This window comes from Sycon ciliatum, chromosome 1 (assembly GCF_964019385.1).
Source record: "Sycon ciliatum chromosome 1, ocSycCili1.1, whole genome shotgun sequence".
Lineage (NCBI taxonomy): Eukaryota > Metazoa > Porifera > Calcarea > Leucosolenida > Sycettidae > Sycon > Sycon ciliatum.
In genome coordinates, this window is record NC_088643.1 from 614,855 (window position 1) to 624,854 (window position 10,000).

The 10,000-nt window shown below is 46.6% G+C and overlaps 1 protein-coding gene across 1 annotated transcript in view; it reads left to right on the forward strand.

Annotated features, from left to right (window-relative positions):
- The first annotated feature begins 4,249 nt into the window (after positions 1-4,249).
- The window catches only part of LOC135809751 (cytokine-like nuclear factor N-PAC), a 15,266-nt gene continuing 9,515 nt past the window's right edge, over positions 4,250-10,000 (forward strand). The window contains exons 1-8 of the mRNA XM_065323174.1: positions 4,250-4,646; positions 5,440-5,476; positions 6,120-6,181; positions 7,570-8,344; positions 8,524-8,555; positions 8,901-9,000; positions 9,379-9,492; positions 9,941-10,000. The exon at positions 9,941-10,000 is cut by the window's right edge and continues 42 nt beyond it. Coding sequence (XP_065179246.1) covers positions 4,609-4,646; positions 5,440-5,476; positions 6,120-6,181; positions 7,570-8,344; positions 8,524-8,555; positions 8,901-9,000; positions 9,379-9,492; positions 9,941-10,000 — 1,218 coding nt within the window. The 5' untranslated portion in view covers positions 4,250-4,608. The remainder of the gene's footprint in view (positions 4,647-5,439; positions 5,477-6,119; positions 6,182-7,569; positions 8,345-8,523; positions 8,556-8,900; positions 9,001-9,378; positions 9,493-9,940) is intronic.

Consider the following 10,000-nt stretch of genomic DNA (forward strand, 5'->3'; position numbering starts at 1 on the left):
TATTGGTAGCGACATCGGCGATGACAATGGTTATAATCTTGGAATAATTCACTGAGGTAATACATTCCTACAATCACCGGCACGTACAATCATAGTGCGTCGCACACGTACAGGGATTCCGACTATGTTTAGAGTGACTTTAAACGTGTGAAGTGTGATACACAGTGGAGTACAAAGGCATGTACATGTAGAGCAATGAGATTAACATGTTCTTCGAAGTACAGATAACAATAATTATGGACGGTGTTGAGTGGCATGTTAGTTTCAAAAACCATGCGTAGTATGACCACCACGCATGGATGCCTTGAGCAGAGGGATCATTCTGTGTAGGTAATTCTGCGCTGTAGTGTTGCTTTAGTACGTACAAGAAGTCAAGAATGCAGGCCAGGAGTGACTGCTTCACTCTTATTATACATGTACTACAAAACATTGTACACTGTATAACATTAATGTCCACTTTGACAACACGCACTTTGTCAAGACGTGTGGGCTATTTTTAGCACCTTCACTTTCAGCCACCCCTGTGGTGCCATTTCAACTTTCAAGAGAGGTTACTCAGTAGTCATGGACATCGGTGGCAAGTGCCCCAGTACAGTACTGACAGTACTACTATGCTCAGTATGCTGCGCAGCTGGCGGGGGGCGCGGGGCACTGCCGCACGGGTCCGTAAATTCCGGCCTACTATAAGGGTTCAGATCCGGAATGTCCGGATACAGGTAACAACGTTACGTTATCTGCTTTCGTACATGTTGTTAGAATGGACTGGGATCATAGGGGAGATGTTGTCGTATACTTTACTTATAGTGGAAATCGAAACAGGTATAATGCCTAATAACAATGGACCCACTGTCAATACAATTTTAAAGGATATTGTGGAAAAGCAGAGATAGGAAAAAGAAAGAAGGAAAAAGGAAGGTTGCATGCAGTGCTCACTGTGCTTCTCGCAGCAAGAGCACGCTGACGTTGATGCCTTGGTCCGATTTAATGTTTTCTTGTCTCTCGGATGGAGAGCCAATGATTAAAGTAAGAAGAAAGGACCAAAGCAGTAATTTTGCTAAACTGTTGCACGTCACAGTATGACTCATCATCAACCTTATACTTTTTATGATGAAAAAAGGAAAAGGACAAAAGGTTACGAGTTATGACAAACTGTCCACCAACGTAACCAGATCTTATACAGTCAGCGAGTGCGACAAAATGGCACAAAACTGGTTTGTCATAACTCGTAACATTATTTTTGTCCTTTTCCTTTCTTCATCATAATTATATTGGCTCACCATCAGAGTTATACTTTTTTCGAAATAATTGCCAGTGTTGGACAACTATGGGTAACTTGTAGACGTTTGGTCCTTTCTTCTTAGTTTTTTTGTTTTAAAATACTAGACCTTCGTTGCTATCAGTTCCACCAGTCACTCTGAGCACTCCTGATGATGAGGCCTAACCTTGAAGGTCTAAGACACCATGTTCCTACGACTTCATTGGTACATCTGGCTCAACGCGATGCATCACAGCAGGGACCTATCGGCTGCATTCCTCCAACGCGCTGTTGACGCAGCAGGACGATGGTTGAACGATTGCCATCTCCGTTTCAACACAACGAAAACCATCGACTACTTTCCTTCCAATCCCAACACATCATCCACATCACACTCCGCTCGACCCCGCTACTACACGTACACCAAACATAGGCTAGAGAGATAGAGATAGAGATAAACACAGAGATAGAGACAGAGATAGAGGTAGAGGTAGAGACAGAGATATAGACTGAGCTAGAGATAGAGATAGAGGCAGAGATAGAGATATAGACAGAGACATAGGTAGAGACAGAGATAGAGACAGAGACTGAGTTAGATGTAGAGACGGAGATAGAGATAGAGACAGAGACGGAGATAAAGACAGAGACAGAGACAGAGGTAGCGACAGGGATAGAGACAGAGATAGAGACAGAGACAGAGATAGAGACAGGGACTGAGTTAGAGAAAGAGACACAGATAGAGCCAGAGACAGAGATAGAGACAGAGATAGAGACAGAGGTAGAGAAAGAGATAGCGACAGAGACAGAGACAGAGATGTGTGTGTGTGTGTGTGTGTGTGTGTGTGTGTGTGTGTGTGTATGTGTGTGTGTGTGTGTGTGTGTGTGTGTGTGTGTGTGTGTGTGTGTGTGTGTGTGTTGAGGTGCCGCTATCGTTTACCGGGTGTTAGCGGCCGTCGTGAGTTCCCTTGGGGAACGGACACGATAATTTATTACGGTGTGTGTGTGTGTTTGTGTGTGTGTGTGTGTGTGTGTTTGAGATAGAGACAGAGGTAGAGACAGAGATAGAGATAAAGACAGAGATAGAGACAGAGATAGAGACAGAGATAGAGATAAAGAGACAGAGATAGAGATAGAGACAGAGATAGAGACAGAGGTAGAGACAGAGATAGAGACAGAGATAGAGACAGAGATAGAGAAAGAGACAGAGATGGAGACAGAGATAGAGACAGAGATAGAGATAGAGATAGAGACAGAAGCAGAGATAGAGACAAAGACAGAGACAAAGATAGAGACAGAGATAGAGATAGAGACAGAGACAGAGATAGAGACAGAGATAGAGACAAAGGCAGAGATAGAGACAGAGATAGAGACAGAGATAGAGACAGAGACAGAGACAGAGACAGAGATAGAGACAGAGACAGAGATTGAGACAGAGATTGAGATAGAGACAGAGACAGAGATAGAGACAGAGATAGAGACAAAGGCAGAGATAGAGACAGAGACAGAGACAGAGATAGAGACAGAGATAGAGACAGAGATAGAGACAGAGATAGAGCTAGAGACAGAGCCTCGAGATGATAGAGAGAGAGACAGAGACAGAGACAGAGATAGAGACAGAGGTAGAGACAGAGATAGAGATAGAGACAGAGATAGAGGCAGAGATAGAGACAGAGACAGAGACAGAGATAGAGAGAGATAGAGAAAGAGACTGAGATAGAGATAGAGACAGAGATAGAGGCAGAGATAGAGACAGAGATAGAGACAGAGATGGAGAGAGATAGAGAAAGAGACTGAGATAGAGACAGAGATAGAGGCAGAGATAGAGATAGAGACAGAGACAGAGATAGCGACAGCGACAGAGACAGAGATAGAGACAGAGATAGAGACAGAGATAGAGATAGAGACAGAGATAGAGACAGAGATAGAGACAGAGATGGAGACAGAGATAGAGGCAGAGACAGAGACAGAGATAGAGATAGAGACAGAGACAGAGACAGAGATAGAGATAGAGATAGAGACAGAGATAGAGACGGAGATAGAGACAGAGGCAGAGATAGAGACAGAGATAGAGACAGAGATGGAGAGAGATAGAGAAAGAGACTGAGATAGAGACAGAGATAGAGGCAGAGATAGAGATAGAGACAGAGACAGAGATAGCGACAGCGACAGAGACAGAGATAGAGACAGAGATAGAGATAGAGATAGAGACAGAGATAGAGACAGAGATAGAGACAGAGATGGAGACAGAGATAGAGGCAGAGACAGAGACAGAGATAGAGACAGAGACAGAGACAGAGATAGAGATAGAGATAGAGACAGAGATAGAGACGGAGATAGAGACAGAGACAGAGATAGAGACAGAGATAGAGAGCGCTGATTCGTGTTGGGTAGGCTTGGAGCGTGCACATGGTGAGTCGGATTGGAGCATATTTCTAACATAGCTTGCCCGGACCCCGCTGGAGTCGGAGCCAGAGAGCCACTACCCACCCCTTCATTCGAGAGCTAGAGGCGTTTGGTAACAATAAAGTCGGCCTCACAACCAAGAACTCTTTTTGTAAGGATCTTTGATAAACTGTATCTTGTTATCACCTACTATCGCGAGCGCAGTCACCATGGCATGGACTATGGAGTGGACGTCACATGGTATGGTCACGAGGGAGCATGAGGGTAGCGGAATCAATGGATATCGGATCCGGATAAGGGGAACAGCTCCCAGTCCCCTCAACTGGCTCTATGTGGCGCTAGTGCACTGTGGCAGAAGCCAACACGTGTTCTTGCAAGGGTGCAAACAACCAGTGCATGCAGTGCAGTGCATGCAGTGTACCGTGTGTACGTGTGTAGTGCACTGAGTCTGTACGATAATCGGCATAAACCGCGCAGCTCGACGCGATGGGCGCGGTCCCACGGAAACGGTACGGTCCTGTGTAGCTACGTAGCTACGGAGATTCGGAGACCTGCAACTAGTCATCCCACATCTTCTGGCCACATCAACACAGTTGTGCATTTGTCCAAAATTCTTCATCATGCACGTCAGTTCAAAGATGAGGAAAATCACGTTAGTTTGTTGTCACTAAATTGTTGACACTGGAAACAATTGCTAAGACTGATCAGCCAAAGCTTGGGCGAAGCAGTGCCCCTCCTGGAGTCAGTAAATAGTATAAAGAATTCAGTTGGACTGACCGGAGCTGCATAGTTTCGTATTTTGTAGCCGTCTCCAATTTGCAGACAATTTATATTTTTGAAGCGAATGTTCCTACTATTTTCTAAGTGGGTTTTGGACTATTTTCTGGCTGCCTACACGCCGCACTATCAGTGAAAACCAGAGCCTGGGAAGTAACCTCAGTTGTCCGAGAATGGCTGCTTCAACATTGGTAGTTGGACAATATGTCTGGTGAGTCGTTGAGACGGAACGTGGAGAAAATTCTCAGTGAACATTAAAAAAATATTGCCAAATGTTTACGTTCCGGCTAGCTCACGAACCGATGTTTGTTCTGTTGATGACGAGCATGGTTCTTGTGTCGTTAATCACCTCATTGATAAGGCTGGTTACTAGTAATAGTATGGTCGTGTATATGTTGATACTGGTAGTCACTTTTCTGTTTTGTGGTTTTGCCACATACCCTTGTGCATGGTCTCATTGATTTGAAAGTGTTAGAAGTTAATTAAATGGCTTCTAACACGTTCTAATCTTGTATTATATAGATATACATAATTATGATATTATATCTACACTACGAAGCTATCACTATGTAAAATAAAAGAAGAAAAAAGCCCTGTGATACCTCTTTATCCAGAAGCTTTTCACTGATCCCCTGTCTCACAAGTTCATGTAGTGACTCGTTGTTGTTTGTCTTTGCACTGTGAATTCTTTGCTCTCGTCTCACTTTTCACATCTTTTCCCCGGTTCCCGCTGTCTTTGCACATCGTTTCTTCACTGAGTTTATCCCGTAGTTGGAATGGCGTTACTACTGCGCGTGTTTCTACTTCAGCTGGCTTTTACTTCACTTGATGAGAAAGCACGAAAACGGGTTTTGTGAAATATTTGAATCCCAATGCTTATGGTTGAGAGCTTGAAGTTTGTGAATCTTGCTGTTACCGGTATAACTTTTTTTGCCTCCAAGAAAGTTGTTCAATGTTCATTGACCATTTTACTGGTGCCTTGTATTTTGTTCATGTGCAAACAGGGCGAAGTTGACCGGGTTTCCCCACTGGCCTGCTAAGGTACGTACCTTTGCCACGTGAAAGGAAATAGGAGATCAATATGCTTCTTTACAAACATGCCGCTTACGCGCTGCGCTGCACGAGACACCTGTGAGAGAGTGAACTAATTATGTACTTAGAAATCACAACCAAGGGCACGTATGGCTCAGACTCCAACCAAGCTGCAGTGAAATCTGTTAGCTAAGCCGACAGCTCAATGAACCTTAGAAATATACTGTCGTGGACATGGAAATCCGGTCGCACGTCTAGCGGCCCCAGGGCGCTGGCCATGCAGCCGTGGATAAGCGGTACACACATGCATTTATTATTTATATGCGCTGCAGCGCGCTGCCTCAGCTGGTCGCATCGGATCAACATGACTGTGCACTGCACGCAGCGTTCTGTACGCGCTGAGGGCGCCGGCCCGGGTCAATCGACTGGATTTCCATGTCCACTACAGTAGTTTCCATGCACAGACAGTCTCCTTATCCAGGGACATTGGACGGGGAATAACATTCCTTGGTCCTGTAATTGTAGTGGTCCTGTGGGACGGGTGGTCGTCTTTTCGGAGTGGTTGCCTTGCCGTGTCTAACTGCACGTAGCTGTTCTTCTCTTGCAACTCGTATTCATTCTCTTTGTTTTGTGTTGACGTTTGCTTGTTCAGATCTTGGAACTCTCCAAGACAGATGATCAACATTATGTGGAGTTTTTGGGACAAAAGAAAACGTGAGTATATGTATGTGCATGCTAGCCTCCTCTTGTGGATGTAATTATGTCACCCATCTACACTTCGCTACATATAAAAAGCAGTGGTTTAAAATATGGTCACATATTAAAGCCAGTGTTCAAACCAAGCTCAACTGGATGCGCCCCTAGTGCGCTGATGTACAGTGCTGCTCTATGAAATCGGATCAAATGAGTCAGCTTTGCGCCCTGTACGACTGGCCAGTGTCCGCAGGTCTACGGCTGCACAGTGCCCGACGCTCGTACTCGACTCACGCGATTGAATTTCATAGAGCAGGACTGTAGGATTCCCGCATACTGCGTAGCAAACCGTAGTTATCCTCGACAACCGAGCAGGATGGCAGTGCGGTTGCAGCCACTGGATTCCGGTGGTGTGGGTGCAGCCACTGGATTCTCGCTGCGCTGTTGCAGTGTTGGCGTGACAAGGCATGAGCGCTGCTTGGCAGTATCCTGCTGGCACACCCAACGCAGAAATAATGATAACCTGCAAATTATTATTATTATTATTATTATTATTATACACACGTCCGCGTTTACGTCAACAGTAGGTCCACGTATTCGCATGTGCCAGAAGACAGGCAGAGAGGAAAATAAAAAATAAATGTAAAAAATAAATGTAAGACAGCAGGCGATAGGCACATAACTCATGTTCGATGATAGGTGCTCAATGCACGGGATCTATTCGAAAGATCAAAAATAAAACAAGAATAACAGACAACGGCGATAGGTTTGTAACTCATGTTCGATGGTAAGTGCTAAATGCACGGGATCTGTAATGGGATCTGTAACCTGCAAAGCAACAACAAAATGCACCCACTTTCGTGTACCTTGATGTGTGTGTGTGTGTGTGTGTGTGTGTGTGTGTGTGTGTGTGTGTGTGTGTGTGTGTGTGCGTGCGTACATTGATGTGTGTGTGTGTGTGTGTGTGTCTCGGGAAGGGGAGGGGTGATAAACGCATGTTGGTGCATCATCACGCTGTTCTAATGATCACCCCTCTATTGGTGTCCTGTTTCTATATGACCATGCTTAATGGAGTCTCTACAGTCTGGTATCGTGAAGCAAGCCACCTGGCGCAACGAAAGTGTGTGTGTGTGCGTGTGTGTGCGTATGTGTGCGTATGTGTGTGTGTATGTGTGTGTGTATGTATGGGTGTGTGTGTGTGTGCGTGCATGTGTGTGTGTGTGTGTATGTGTGTATGTATGTGCGTGTGTGTGCATGTGTGTGTGTGTGCGTGCGTGTGTGTGTGTGTGTGTGTGTGTGTTGTGGACCTTGCTACAGCATATGCATGCTTCAAATTGTGTCTTATCCATCTGCTCTGTGATTAACACACACACACACACATACACACGCACACACGCGCGCACACACAGGGTGGCACATGCCAAGGTGAAGCCGATCACCACGGATGGTTACGACCGAATCGTCAGGGACGGCAAGAGAGCCAAGGGACAGACGTTTGTCAAGAGCGTCAATGAGCTGAAGCGAACCGTACCTCCGGAGATGGCCGAAGATCTCTGGCCGGAATATCAAGCCTGCTCAGTCGCACAGGCAAAGAAAAACGTATCTAAAACACTGCAGCAGGACGCTGGCACGTTTGAGTCGAACAGTTTTGCAGCGGGGGCACCATCGTCTGCATCGTCTTCCCTGGCGTCATCTCCGCTGTCGTCATCGTCGTCGGCCACGTCGTTAGTAGCAGTAGCTGTGACACGCAACAATGGCGGCGCTAGTAACGCCACCATGGCCAAGTCGATGTCGGCGCGCAAGTCCACCAACGCGCGCAGCTCCGGCAGTGCAACGCAATCCAGTTCCAGCGGCGCTGGCGTAAGTACATCACCTACGTTGGCAACTTCCCCCTCTCAGGCCTCTGCCTCTGCCAGTAGCAATCAATCAACGAAATCCAGTTCAGCTGACGCAGCATTACACATTCCCAAACCGAGGAAAGGTAGCTTGAAGCGTGCTGGTGTATTGCCGACCGCCAGGGTCGTGGAACGGACTGGTCAGCAAGCTGCGCACATCAAGTTTGCTGCCAAGAGTGACGTGGCACTCATAACGCCGCTGCCGAAGAAACGCGCTGTGGATCTAAGTGATGGTGGTGTTCCTCCGCCCAAACTACCCAAGACTGTGCCGGCTGATAGTACTAGCAAGGTGAGTTTGTGTGTGTGTGGGGGGGGGGGGGGGGGGGCAGAAAGAACATAAAACTTCAGACAAGCCGGTGTGAATGTTATCTGTCTCTGCCTGCCTGCCTGCCTGCCTGCCTGCCTGCCTGCCTGCCTGCCTTGATTGTCTGACTGACTGCCTGTGTTTCTGTCTTCCCCTGTCCCCAGTTGCCGTCCAACCCGACAACTACACATTGCAAGTGAGTGGATTACACTGTGGTATGCATGGTTGTGTTTGCTGGTAGGCTCATTGGCTATGTTGTCCCCTATGGATGTATGCATGTATGCATAGTTGTATCTGTTGGTATGCTCGTTGGCATGTAGTTCTTGCCAGGCTGAGTGCTATGGCTGCTGCGGGTCTACAGCCGGCCTGCAGCCTATCCAGGGCATTACTGAGCAAGAATACACACGGAGGCTTTCTTTCTGAGACGCACCTGGCAAAGGGGAATCAAGCTCTTAGCATTGTAGCAGAGTCTCTGCTTGCTCACATGCATGGTGTTGCTGTGGTGTGTGACTGTGTATGTGTGTGTGACTATGTGTCTCAGCTACGGATTCATCGGCCTGGGCATCATGGGCACGGAGATGGCCAGGAATCTACTCAAAAACAGTCACAACGTCGTCATCTGGAACCGCTCTGGCTTACGCGTAAGCTGCTCTCCTTCTTCTGTTCTGTGCTTTACTTGCATCTTTGCAGAGTCTTCTCTTTTGTCTTCTCTTTTGTCTTCTCTTTGTACTAGAAGTGTTTTGCCTTGTTTCCTTGTTTCCTTGTGCTTCACTGGTTGCTATATCCAATTATGTTGTAGGCTAATAGCCACACCTCAAACCACACTGCTTTCTACACTTTACTCAAAATTCGTTTGTTCGTTCAACGTTTCGGTCTATGACCCTCGTCAGTTTTTGGATTTTATTTTGGATTTTATTTATAGGGGTGACTATAACAGACAATTGCCTAATAACAATAGACCCCTCGTTTTTTTGTTTTTTGCTTGTGCTAATGTTCTTGGTCTGCTGTTGTGCATACAGAAACACAGCGAGCTATTGTCATGCGGTGGTCAAGTGGCGTCCTCTCCGGGAGAGGTTGTCGATCGGTCCGACATCATCTTCACGTGTGTGTCAACACCGCAGGCTGCAAGAGATGTAAGCACTCGGCGACCTCATCGCATGTACTTGCTCGTATGGGCGTTTCAAATTTTGTCGTTCCTCCGAACATGACCCGGGATTGAAGCAGACTGCTGTTCAGAGGATGTTGTGGCCGGGACCCGGATATCCCATTGGCTGATACCATAGAGCTGTCACACGCCAGTGTCTGTAAACGAAATAACCAACTTAGGGCTTGGCAAGCCGTATATTGGTCTCTGATAGTTAGGGGTGGAAACTGCCGGCACAGCTTCAAGAGATTGATAACATAATGGTGATGCTCAGTTTGGCAATGACTAAGATACCACAGTGTTAGCCCTGGGGAAGCTATGGTCGCTGTTTTTTTCTTTTCCGCTGAACTTAACTCAATCTCATTCTCATGCTGCTGCTGATCCTGTTTGTGTTTGTGTGTTGCTTGGTTGGTGTTTGTGCATACACTTGACTTCAGGTGTTAACACGCAGCGGTGGTGTGCTACAAGCAATGCGGCCTGGCAAGGGTTATGTCGAT